Raw genomic sequence first — 14,279 nt, 5'->3', positions numbered from 1 at the left:
CAAGCCAGTTGGCGATAACCAGCCAAAAAAAGGAACTCGAAGGCTCACTTTCACAGGCATGGCGCCGGCACCCTATGGCTTGACAGTTCCGTGAACAATCACGGTCGTTGGGGTGGTAGCCAGGTAAAGAAAAGTAGTCAGTCGCCGCGATGGCCGACGCACAAATAGACTCTCCGGTGGTCCCTGATGTCTATCTACTGACATACATCAGAGTAAATACGTGTGTCATTGATAAAATCTTACTTACTTTGGATAACGATGCCAACAATCAGCATAAAAATCGTCAATAAAAAAACCTGAGAAGCAAATATAGCGGATTTTTTTAATGTTGTCACCATAACTAGAACATTAAACTGTGAAGAATTAGCTATAAAATCTATTGTTAGAAAGTTAAGTTGGGAGGGGGGATTGACTTCAGGGAGGAAAAAGGAGTCAAGAAGTTTGTTGGAGGCCAATTAGGAAGTTATACCCAGAATAGAGAACTGAGTCATTCAGGAAAAGGGTGTTTCGCGGAAAGGTAGGAATCTGAGAAAAATGTGACAGAAATAAATGACCTTTTTAGTGTCCAGCTATCTTGGTATTTTGAAAATTCGTTGTCCCTTAGAGGGATCTGCTTAGAATGTTAATGCTCCAATAGAGATAAGAGTTGTAACATTCTTGAAAATTCTGGTGAGGAAAACGAATTTGTTATTGTTGTTTAGTTTTGTTCTATTTTTAATGATCAGACAAATGGAAAGATTACTGAAAGTTGAAAAGTATTAATTCATTGTAATGCGAAAAAAGATTCATTAAATTACCTTCTATCATTTTTTTTTTTTTTTTGAAAATTTACTTTTAGAAATATTTATAATGCATTGTAAATCTTTTAAAAAAATTTTGTTACTTTTGTTATATTTGATAATTATTATTTCTGCTTGTCACATGAGTTAACTTTTATTTTATATCGTAATAGGAACTCTGCTTTAGAATAATTTTATAGAAAATGTTGATAAAGCTGCAGAATAAATTTTTCAGTATTAAAAAATAAAAAAATTATCTGACCACAAGTTTAAAATCTCTGCAATATATGATCTTAAGAACGGAAAAAATCACAAGATATAATTATCAACAAAAGTCTAACGATAGAATATTTAATTTTGTAATTATTTGTTTATGAAGGGCTCTCCGCAAATAAAATAAAAACATTTCCCTATTAACATTCTGAGTTTTTTTATTTAATAAAAAAAAATAATAATATATATAGTATATATTGAAAATTTCTTTCTTTCTTTGTTTATTTGGACCTTATAATATTCCATATCTCTTGATTTGGCAGATATATTTTCTAGCACCAAGAAGAATTAATTGCAATACTAGAAATGTTTTACGACCACTTAAAATAGGTAAAATAGGGTTAAAAGATGTTACATTTTTCTACCAAAACTTTTGAATAAGGCACAGCACTAGAAATATCTTCATACACCGAAATTCAAAAATGAATGCAATGAATTGCATTATCGCACTATTTTTCTCTGATATTGAATCAGTTTTTCAAAGTCAATTTAAATAAAAATTTTATCACTTTCCTTTTATGCTGAAATATTAAACTTATTTCATCTCTTATGTCATTCACACACTATTACCAATGTTAAAACATTAATTAATTTACTTGCTCCAGATATTTTTATTTTTATTTTTAATATGTAGAGTAAATGCAAAAGTTTGAATATATAATTATTGTAACACCGTCTATTAAATTATTACGATTTATTTATCTATTTAGAGTAATTTTGTCTCATGTTTTATCATTTCTTAGATTTTAATGAGCCCTAACTTATGTCTTTTTTTTTTATTTTTTTAAATTTTATATTTATAAAATAAAAAATGTTATTTTCTTTTGCAAGTTTAATAGCTTTTTATTTAATTTTCGTATACTTGCCACATTCGGTGACCAACTGATACTCCGGGGAAAATGTTAATTAATTTTTTAGCTCAATATTTTATTTATTAAAACTTGGATTTTGAATAGCTTTTTCCACAGAATAGTTTTACATTTCAAATTTTGAGTGTCATATAATTCATGCTATTATATAAGCTTTATGTTGTTTTGTTCATTGTGTTATATATTTCTCTAATTTTCTGTCAGCTCCCGGGAAATTTGTAGGGGAACTGATTAAATTTCAATTAACCTAAAAACACTTTTGTTGAAACCAAACAAGTTTTTCTAAAACAAATATTAATAATGTATGAAATAGAATCGTTCAGTCTTAAATGCACTACAGAAGGTTTTTAATAATTTATACAATATCTCAAAGAATTATTCAATAAAAATTTCTTAGAATAAATCTGATAGTGTGGTGAATAGCACATAAGCCAGTTAAATTGGTGACCTCGGACAATGAACCTTCAACCTTCGTACAGCTGTTGTGGCGCCATCTACCCACAGCAACCAAAATCATCAGATTCACTTGACGCAGCAACCCAAAATCGTCAGACTCACTTAACGTAGCAACCCAAAATCGTCAGACTCACTTGACGCAGCAACCACTCACCCACACACACTCGCTACTCAACTGGGTACAGGCCCATTAGAAAACAGCTAAATACATCACTACTCAACAGCCATATCGTTCGTATCACCTCCGACTCACTGGAGGGAGAGTATGCGGTGAATAGCATATTAGCCAGTTAACAACTACGCTGCACGGGCAATTGCTTTTGCATAATGGTTATGTTACTGGACTGCGAACCACAAGGTCCCAGGTTCTATCCTCGCGCATTACAATTCGCTAAAATAGCTTTTATACAGTCCTTTGGTCCAACTGAATTATATTCAGCAAAATAAACTCCATTCTTCAACATTTAAGTAAATAAAAAAAAACATTTCTATTTTTATCGCTCACTTTGACCGAGTTTTCACTTTTCAGTTTTTTAGATCAATCAACGGTTTCATAATTTTACTCCAATCAACCTTGGGGAAACTCCGGACGCTAATTTACAAATCTTTGACGTAATATTAAGTAATATAAATTAATATTTAAAAATTTCATAACCCACAGTTTTGGTTGCAATAGGACCGTTCTTTTTATTTAAAATTTTATTGTCTAAGGAATATTTCACTAAATATGACTGATAGAACCGATGGTATAGATACGGCATGAAATCTATTATTCATCAGAATATTTCTTAACGCAAATTGCATAAAATAGTATTCTTTATTTCATTTAAATCACTTTTTAGTAAACCTAATAATAACCTAACTACGTTGATGTACTTTCGATGTTGGCACCTGATTAAAATTAACATCATGTGTGTGAGAGTGCGTGCGCGTGTGTATTTGTATATGTATGTGTTTGCTCACTACAAAATTATTAAATTTACTACATAAATATTTTCTTGTACTTATCTCTCTAGAAAATATCACGTCTCTAATTTATTCCATTTTCTTACAGACGCTTGCTGTAAATTATATTTTTCTTAATTTAGTTTGAAGTGTGAGTTAACTTGATCTTTTAATGTGAGCGTTTGTCAACGTGATAGCAACACACTGATAAACTCTAAATTTCCTATGCGCGCGTGACAAGTTTGTGCAGTTTGTGTGTATTTAATTGTTAGAAATAGGCTTAAAATATTTTTTAAATTTATTAAAATTAGAAACTAAATTTATATGTTTTTGTAATTTTAAATTAATGTAAAAATTTAATTTTAATTTTATACTGTAATATTTTTATTGTTATCTCGAAAAAAACGCCAAAATTTCGCTTAATTTTTAATTAATTAAAATTTTAACTACAATTTCAGAAAAAAGCTCAAACATACAAATTTCCTCCCCCCCCAACGTGTAATATGCCAAATTCCAAATGATCTAGCTTGTAGAGAGCCAACACATGCACACATACACACACACAGAGAGAGAGAGAGACATGTATTCACTTTTATTATAAATAAAAATAAAGTTTTTATCATATTTGTATCAAAGTCACATTTTTTTAAATATATTATGGACACTTTCTTTCAATTTATCTTTTTTTTAATTACAGATTTTTTTGCCTTTCTTTTTAATGTCGTAATATCTAGAATTCATGCTTTTACTTTCCTGTTAATAACAGTTACGATATCATCAAAATCAAAGTAATAATCTTTTAATGTTTGATTAAACATTATAAAAAATTTGAATATCAAAAGCTTCTAAATTATAACAAATATGACTATGGATCATAAATTTGCATTAAATTGAAAATATCCCTGTAGAAATCAATTGGCATTCTTCAATGTGCTCTTACATTTTATTATTATTTGAATTTTACCTACTGAAATTATCTTTTTAGAAGTAAGTATTAATCATAAGCCAATTATCTGATATTGAAAAAGTTTTAGTCTGATTTTTCTTGAGATTGCGAATCTTTCAAAATAATAATTGATTCTAAAAATCAATTGTGAATCTTTTTCTTGATATTGAAATCAGATCAGTTGGCAGGATATTGGCTTTTTAAATCTCTTTAAAAAAGCCAGTATGATCCTTGAAATTTAATGTTTCTCCAATGGGCAATTATATATTTGTTCCAAGCAGTCTTTATATGTACGTATATATCAATGCTTTAAATTCAAGACCAAAAATATTTGTTATCCTGAGTTTTTATTTCAATAATTACCTTAGAACGTGTCTTAAAACTTCTTGAAGGATTGAATATAGAAATTGTTCGAAGTGAAAATATCTTTATTTAACTTTTTCGTATCTAAATGAAGAATAGAAAAGCACAGGCGATGCCCGAAGAAATCAGGTATAATGAAAAGTAGCATATTGAATGACTACCTCCAGCAGCATGCATTCAACCTACGTCACTCATTGAAAAGATTGTATCTGTGATCAACCAATCGCACAAAAAAACCTGCAGAGAATTTGCACATGATTGGCTACATACTTATTCTATTATAATTTTGAGCATTCAGCTGCAACAACACTTGCTTCAGGAAGTGTAACTAGAAATTAAAAACTTATTCTAGTGGAGTAGCAACTTATGGTATGGGGGTGGAGTAAGGAAATATAGCAAATTTCTGATTAGCTTTAAGTAAAATAGTGACGAAAATAATATTAAGGATTTTAGTTTACATATTCAAAACAAAAGTGCGAAACAGATGGCAAAAAAAAAAAAAAAATGTTCTTTTCTGAAGACGATGGAATTGAAGACGAATCCCTTCAAAAGACTACTTTGAAAGAATGATTTATAATCTAGAAAAATATATTTATTTTATTGTTTTTCTTTTAATCCCTTCATTCCTTTTACAGATATGTTCTTTTCTAAACCAACTATACAAAGAAGCATTTATTTGTCAGTTACAGTTTCGCTTTTTTTTAAATTATTCTTGCGTAATTTAATTTTCTTGTTTCACTTTTATTTAAATTTTAAATAAAGTGTCAGAAGTTACACAATTAGAGATTTTTGATTGAACTGATTACAAAAGAATTGTACAATAAACTAGACAAGACGGAATTTTTAATCTATACAATTTATTTTTAACAGTGAATTAATAAATTCGAAACCATTTTTGGCAAATCATCGCTAAATTAACCATGAACTATGCATAATACATAAAATTAAAAAACGTAATGTTTTTATAAAAACACAGATGAAATAATACTGATGTAATTACTCACATCCCTTTTTGAAACAACAAGAGGTCTATATTGGAACGGAAGTCATAATTTCGAATCTTACGAAGACCACCCTTCAATCGGTATTCCGCTAAGTTTCCAGCATAGTGGAAAACATTCGACTTCGATGGATTTAATAAGCATCAAACTCCCTGACGCAGTAGTTCTTTAGAGGAATCTTTTGAACCTGAATGCCTGCGACAGAATGTAGAAACCAACTATCATGTCACCAAATATGAAAAGAAAGAAAACTGGAAATGTTTATGAGTGTAGATTCATATCAGTGTACTATTTATTGGAGTCAGTTCAAGTTCACTAGAACATCCATAAAATATCAAGTGTCGTCTTAATTTTGCCATATATTACTTATTTTGAAAGAATTAAATTAACATGACGTCTTGACATTGAATAAGAAAATATGCTATTATATTTTCTATGAATAGTATTGTATTAATTTAAATTTAGAATACATTTCGCAGTTTGAAAGTGTGGAAAAGACATGATGTCACATCGCAGCCTAAAACAACCTAAATTTATATTTTAGATTCCGATGTGGTTACTTTTTTTTTATTTAACTCAATGAAAAAGTGGATTGCTCCTTCAAAAGCATCAATCGAATTCTTGTTCTTGTTCTATGTTGTATCAAAAACTCGATCTGATCTACAAGGCTAATATTTTGATTCGTTCAACTTGAAAATTACTGAATACACATATTTTTACGCTTTGACCAAATAATAACGACTGAGTAGTAAACTATATCTGACTAACATTTTCCTTCAAATTTACACTTTCAACCTTCAAAAAAAATTTAACCAGATTTATTACAAAACGAATCCTCATATACAGTGGATATTCCGCATAATTGGAACTCGAATCTCAGGCCTCTAATCAAAAGCTTGTGATTCTTTCCAATGGTCCATTTTGTGAAAACTCTGAAGGACATAATGTAAAAAGTTGTCAGTTTTTTTTTTTTTTTTTTTTTTTTTTTTTTGAAAGTTTTAAAGTGTTTGGATTTCTATTATTATGGAACGAGAATTTGGAGAAATATTGAGAAGTTTGAGGAGATTTTCTTAAAGTAATGTGCCCTACTCCTTGCTGAACAAGTAGATAGGTTTACTGGAAGATGAGGTGGAAAGTCAATGATCGATCATTTTGTGGCTGGGTCCAACTGCCTCGAAGAAGATGTCAGATTGGTGAATCGGCCGTATTATGGGACGGACTAAAGACAACAGTCGGCCACAACAAATCCTGTCGATACTGCTTCATTCAGTGATGGCGGGGGGGGGGGGGGGGGAGATCAGCTGTACACAAGAAGAAGTCCAGTTTGTGAATTTTCTTGAAACTTATGATTTTACCATATCCAAATAATTCTGATGGAGCATGATGTACCACTCAAACAAATAAGGCTCAAGAAACAATACAGGTTTTATGAAAAAGTACAAAAAAATGTTTATTTATTACAAGCTGGGTGATACATAATCAATTATTTCGTAATCCTCTTCTTTTGGTCTTCCCAAATCATCCGGACCTGGCAAAGGTGGTAAACGTCCTTCATTGTACTGGAAGTATTCCCTCAACTTATCCGGTGCCCTGTTTTCCCCTTTAGGATGAGCGTTATTCAATACTGGAACATCGACCTCTGGATCGAGACCTCTGGGTATGTAACCACCTGGCAGGAGAGCTCTGCCTTTCACTGGTGGGGGCAAGCAAAGTCTGTTCTGGCAGAAGTAGTCAGTCCTCCCGTCGCTGTGACACCAAGTTCCATCAGGGAAGAAAGTGTCTATTCCTCTGTCGTTGAATTCTTGACGAGGGGTGTACCAAGTGCCAGTCTTCATTTTACAATAGACAGCGCATGATTGCCACTGGCGTTCTGCAAGGAAATTTTAATTTAATTTTTAATTTATTTTATCATTGTTGTAGAACTGTTAAAAATAATCCATGGTGAATGAAAATTTAACGTTTTATGCAATTTAAAAAAAAAGGATCATCAAATGTAGTATATCTGATTAAAGAGATAATGAATTAATAATTTTTGTAATAGAATTTTCAATTCAAAGTAATTGATTTCAATTAAGTTAAGTATTCTTGAATGGAAATATTTTATATTTGTATCCAAAAAAAACTGTTATATTTAAAATGTATTTTTTTTTCTCCCCCTGGGAGCTTTAACCCTTCTTTGAATGATGATGGAAATTACCATCATAACATTAATGAACAAAATATTGTACTCAAAACAGGTGTATTGTAAATTGGTTGTTCCTGGTAATTTTTTTTCACGATTGTTGCATAATAAGGATCGTAACTGTCGGGAAAAAAATCAAATGTCACTATAATAATAGCGGGTATGAACTTGTCATTCCGCTGTTTGTTGTTGTTAGAAGAAGCATGCGATTTACTGAATATTTTTTATAGCTAATCAGAAATTGTTTATTTATTTATTTGCTAATAAAAGTTATAAGTTGTTACTGAGCTTAACCTGTAAGTGTGCATGATGATGGATATTTCCATCATACTGTTTTTAATTATTTTATATATTTATACTAGGTTTGTTTAAAACATCTTTCCTTTAATCTAGAGTATGAATTATGTCACCCTGATTTATTTCACAAAAAAAGAAAAAATTATGCAAAATAGGGGTAAAAAAATAAAATCTTTACGGGTATAAATAAAATAAAGTAAATTGTCTTTGGATGAAATTAAAAATGATTGAGATAAGATTTTAGAAAAGAATATTCTTACTTTCGTTATATTTCACTTGTACACCAACTGGAGTAATGTCTGGTACATATTTTGAGAAAAATTCGCATCTTTGCTTAGCATAATCCACTGGAGGTACATAATTTTTGCACAGCTAATACAAAATAGAGAATGTTTAGAAACGTATTAGAACTACGTATCATTGAAGAAACTAGTTACATAATTAGAAGGTGATGAATTTATATCAAATTATAGTGTTGATCAATTGCATTTTACGAACGATTTTCAGATTATGTGGACCTGTAACACTTTAAAGTTAAGTTGATAATTATCAATAATCCATACGTATGATCTTTAATGTGGAATTAAAAGATTGAAATGACTGGTGGCGATCTTGACTTTTAACTTTTTGAAAAGAAGTCAAATACGTTCGAGAAGAAGAAATATACGTTCGATGTGTTTCTATAGTTAGATTTTGGAACCTATCTTGTGCATCTTAAGGGAAAGTGCAATATGGATCTCAAAATATAGAAAAGAAAAAAAAGCTATGACTCGCAGTATAGAGTAAAACATACAATTAGATATATTGCATTATATTCACAGTTGCGTTTGTCTTGTGACTATGGCATCGTGGCAGTTGAACACAATATCGTATCATTTTCAATAGATAATTTTGAATTTTACACAGTAATAAATCAAGAAAAAAAAATATTATGGCATAATTCCACATCATAAATGATCAAATAAATAAAATAAAATAAATAACAATAGCAATAATTTCATTAAAACATTTGATAAATTTTATTTTTCATTTCTTTTTTTATAAACTAGGCTGAACAGAAAGAAGCAATGGTATTCTGTTATACTTACTTTAGAGTCATCACAGAAATGTACTCTAATGTTATCACCTTCGCAGTATTTTTCGGTATTTTGTGGCCTGCGTAGAATTAAAATATACAAGATTACACAGAGAATTTAAGCATTTTTTTTTTCTTTTTGAAAAAAAAGTGACTTGCATGTTCTAAATTTTAAAGAAATAATTATCAAAATCTTTGAAAATTAACTAATTAGATATGTAGCAAGTATCTGAAGACATCATTCAAAGTATTCTTTAGAGAGAAAAAAATGGAAATCTAAATAACTTTATATTTTACAAAATTTAAAAAATAAATCAAACGATGGTAATCAATAAGAAATAAATTCTTAATATGAATGTTGCTTACTTAGGGTTGCTGCAATACCGTTTATCTACGGTCACTGCCCTTGATTTCTTGATGCATCCTGATTTACACTCGCCTTTTGTCCAGTCTGACCATCCACCTTTGACCACCTTTATTTTTTCCGATCCCCAGGAAACGCATTCTCCATTTTTGCACCACTAAAGAAGAAAAAAGCTTTAAAAGCAAGAATAATGGCACCGCAAAAATATCTTTAATAAATGATGCAAAGTTGATTTCTATATATTCTTGTTAAAAATTATTTCACTGAATTTTCATCTACATTCATAACCATCTACTATGTGATAATAATGATATTTTGACTAAGACTGCCTAATAATACTTGTGGTGAAGAGCTTATAAGCCAGTTAACAGTTGCACTACATGAGCAATTGCTTTTGTATTGTGGTCATGTTACTGGGCTGCGAACCACAAGGTCCCAGGTTCTATCCTCGCTCAATTAAATTCGCCACATTGGTGACCTCGGACAATGAGCCTTCAACCTTCGTATAGTTATTATGGTGCCATCTACCCACAGCAACCCAAAGTCGTCAGATTCACTTGACGCAGCAACACAAAACTGTCAGACTCACTTGACGCAACAGCATCAGCAACCACACACTCTCGCCATAATGCTTGGCGCTACTCAAATGCGTACAGGTGCATTAGACTCAACAGCTAATGAATACATCACCACTCAACAGCCATATCGTTCATCTCACCTCCGACTCACTGGTGGGAGAGTCTGTGGTGAAGAGCTTATAAGCCAGTTAACAGCTACACTACACGAGCAATTGCTTTTGTATTGTGGTCATGTTACTGGGCTGCGAACCACAAGGTCCCAGGTTCTATCTTAGCCCATCTCAATTCGCCACATACTCTTAATATAATGATATCAAGTCTATCAAGGTGGCATACAAATGTTCTAGTCTGCACACCATTTAGGATGCTAGTAATCAAAGATGTTCAACATTTTTTTGTATAGCACAAATGTAATAAATCTAGAGGGATATATTGGCTCTAAAAAGGAATTACAAAAGTATTATGAATCTGAGAAAACAAGTAAAAAAAATGATAGGAAAGTTATTATTTATAAAAACAAATATTGGGCATTCTTCAATTTGAAATAGTACTTTTTGCCCCCAATTTGTCTTTCAATTTTGGAGAGCATGTTGAAACCCAATTTTCCTCAGAATTCTTCTTTAGAATTATCTCAGCCTTTGTCAATGAACAATTTAATAACTGAATTTCAAATCTCATAGTTTTGGCTTCATAAAGTGGAACAAAAGAACACTAAAAGAAATTAGATTCGGAAGTATTGGCCTACAAAATAGTGTACAATCACTATACACTATAGTGTTGTTATCTGGCCTACAAAATAGTGTACAATCACTATACACTATAGTGTTGTTATCTGGCCTACAAAATAGTGTACAATCACTATACACTATAGTGTTGTTATCTGGCCTACAAAATAGTGTACAATCACTATACACTATAGTGTTGTTATCTGGCCTACAAAATAGTGTACAATCACTATTTTGTCGGCCACTGGAGGAAATATAAAGCCCTGTATCATTTAGAAGAAAATATTGGCTAACTAATGCAACTCTGGGCGGTTTGTTGAATATGTTTACTTTTGGTCTTCATTGACTTCGAGTAATACTGCAGTATTCTCGAATGGAATGGGTTTCAGCAAGTCCTTCTGAATTAATTGGAAGGCAAATAGGCAAAGGATATTATTTAGAAAAAATCCATTTCAAGTTTGAACAATGTTTGTTGCTTTTTTATATTAAATTTATTCGCATTATTTCTTTTCTGTCCTTCGCAGTAAATGCTGTATATGAAGACACTTCAAGTTTGTCCTTCATACTTCTTTTAAAGTTGAAATGTAAGATCAAAAATTCTATGCGTAAGCAGTTTTATTGAAGAAGTCAAAAGCGATTCTAAAGATTGCATCAAACGGGCTCTAGAGCGTGATCCAAAGCTAGAAGACACATTGACTTAAGAATAAAAAAATCGGAAGAACCTATTTCGGAATGGATCGTGTCTATTTGAACAGATTTCATATGCAATAAGCATATTCTCATCGATTCATTTTGTTTTTAACTTTCCTCGAGTATTTCAGAGATGCTGAGATTCCAAGATTTTACAAAAAGGGGGAAACATCCGGAATTCTAACTATATCTCTCCTTGATACTCATTATTTGTTGAACTTAATATTAAATAATTCGTCTGCTGCAAAGCAATAAAACGAATATATATTTGATATAGTTCGCTAACTTTTAGAGAAATAATAATGGTAAATCTCCTACCTTTTTTCCACCACAAAAAGTTCCTTCCAGAGCTGGTCCTGCAGCATAATACCCTATCCTTCGAGGAGTCTTGCATAATGTTTCATGACACACCGACTATAGATAGTACACATGCAACGAAAACAGTTCATGATTTAAGAAATAAAGTACAACAAACTTATCAAAGAATTAGAGAAATTAAATGCTTACATACTTCTTTAACTCCTGAAAGTAAATTAATAAAACTTACACTTTAAAATGTATTTTAAAACAATAAAGAAAGAATTGTGAACAGATAAATGCATATTTTTATTCCATGATACCATCACCCTACATTAAAATACTTTTTAAAAAGTGTATTGTATATTGTTATTAGACCATTCGTGCTATGTTCAAAAACGGATACATTTTCTTCCAAATCAAATATCCAGGGAGTTGGCGAGAAGCAGAAATCCACGCAGAGCAAATCTGTGGATAACAAACACGGGCCCATCAAAATCTGTCCGTAATGAGTTAAATAAAATTTAACACTAAAATGCTCTAATGAAAGAAATGATGTATATAAGGTTATTTATTGTAATTTCACCATTACAAAATTGCTTTCATTATTTCGAATTTAATATTTTTCATTTAAATTTACTGTTAGGGAAATTTTATTTTCAATGGAATCAGTTCATGTTCATGAAACATAGTCAGTTTGGCTTTAGAATTTGCTGGAGAAGAAAATAAAGAGCAGTTAGGTTTCAGATGACATAGGCAGTTCTTCTTTCCATGTATTTATAAGATCATTCGCTTGTTATATTTAACAAGTATCACATATGACTCCATTTAAAACTTTAACTATGTTTTTATTAGAAATATAAAGTTCACTTTCATATGAAAAATTTACGAAGATATCGATGCTCAAGGTAGCACAAATACAAGATAAAGTCTCAGTATGTCTTATTGTATATTTAACCACATCTTGTCATAAGCTATACAGAGTAAGTCAAAATGAATACCCCAATTTCATGTGTTTACTACACAAAATGTAACAAATATATGCATCAAAAAATGTACATATTTGCAAAGATAATATAAGCAAGTTTTGAATGTACACCTCACAAATCTTCGACATACTCTCCTTTTGTTATATGGCATGCATCAATTCCGAAATGCAATTCTTGCCAACTGTATCGATATTTGTGTCAATGCTGGTGATAGCAGCTGTGATACGGGCTTCCGAATCTATTATGGCCGTTGAATTTGGAGGCACATAAGCGTGATCTTTTACAAACCCCACAGAAAAAAAGATCTCAGATGAAAAAAATCGCATACAGATGTGTTGCACAAAGTTCAGCAGGAATTACATTTCAGATTTGATGTATATCGCGTAACAAAAGGAACGCATATCGAACATTTGTGAGAAATGCACTCAAAACTTATTTATATTACCTCTACATGCATGTACATTTTTAAAGAATACAATCATTACATTTTGCGTAATATAACCTATGAAACTAAGGTATTCATTTTCACTTGTCCAGTATTATCTCTTGTCTTTTTCCGATTTGCAAGAGGCACAGTGGAATTGGAAAGTAAATAGATATGATGCTTGTAATCTTACATTAGCATGAATTGATTCCATTCTTAATTTAGCGATCTACCTTTAAAAAATATTTTTTCCATTATTCTTTACCTGATTAATACTTGGCTCAGTAAATTTTCTATACCCATTGCAGATTATTATAGTAAATTTAATTTTTTTTGTTTATTATTTATTTTTTAATCACGCTGCAAGCTTCTAATTCGGTATATAAAATAAAAAAATACCACGCATATTGAATAGTGTTTAAAATTCATTGATATAGTTTATGATCCCAGAATTTTTTGAAATCTTTATTCTTTAGTCTTATTCTCACTAACTGACTCTATTGGTTAAATAGTGGAACAGGCTGCTGTAAAAGTGGATAATATAGTGCTGGACATTAATCATCATGGAGCATACAACATTCATATTGGCAAATAAGCTTCATAAAATCCATTTAGTGTTAACGTTTCTAGGCGAGACATGTATTCTGTTTTTATTCAGAGGGCCATTTCCCTAACTTTATTAGGTGTTTTTATACATATGCATTTTATATTGGGTGTTTCTATGTATACATTTGCATTAAACATTTGTTCTATACTTTCTTTAGATAAAATAACAAGACTTGGCTTAGTTTTTGAAAACAGTTTTTATCCTTAATTTATGAACAAAAGCATATATTAAATAAAAATAGCAAGTTCATTATTTTTATGTACAGTCAACCCTCCTATATAACACTTAATCCATTCGATGTTGCAAACAACAACAAACTTAACAAAACAGAGATGTTTAGTTCAAGCGAAACTAAATGATGGAAATTTTATATATGAATGCCCAATTTTTTTAAGTGAAGCTATCCGGTGTCTTTATTG

General features: G+C 30.8%; 1 protein-coding gene across 1 annotated transcript in view; it reads right to left on the bottom strand.

Annotated features, from left to right (window-relative positions):
• Positions 1-7,070: 7,070 nt before the first annotated feature.
• The window catches only part of LOC129984178 (A disintegrin and metalloproteinase with thrombospondin motifs adt-1-like), a 31,163-nt gene continuing 23,954 nt past the window's right edge, over positions 7,071-14,279 (bottom strand). The window contains exons 13-17 of the mRNA XM_056093986.1: positions 11,862-11,957; positions 9,553-9,707; positions 9,200-9,266; positions 8,372-8,483; positions 7,071-7,502 (exon numbers count right to left, since the gene is read on the bottom strand). Coding sequence (XP_055949961.1) covers positions 7,090-7,502; positions 8,372-8,483; positions 9,200-9,266; positions 9,553-9,707; positions 11,862-11,957 — 843 coding nt within the window. The 3' untranslated portion in view covers positions 7,071-7,089. The remainder of the gene's footprint in view (positions 7,503-8,371; positions 8,484-9,199; positions 9,267-9,552; positions 9,708-11,861; positions 11,958-14,279) is intronic.

The sequence above is a fragment of the Argiope bruennichi genome, chromosome 9 (genome assembly GCF_947563725.1).
Source record: "Argiope bruennichi chromosome 9, qqArgBrue1.1, whole genome shotgun sequence".
NCBI classification, from domain to species: domain Eukaryota; kingdom Metazoa; phylum Arthropoda; class Arachnida; order Araneae; family Araneidae; genus Argiope; species Argiope bruennichi.
The sequence above is the reverse complement of the archived record's forward strand: the minus strand, read 5'-3'. Positions and strand labels throughout refer to the sequence as shown.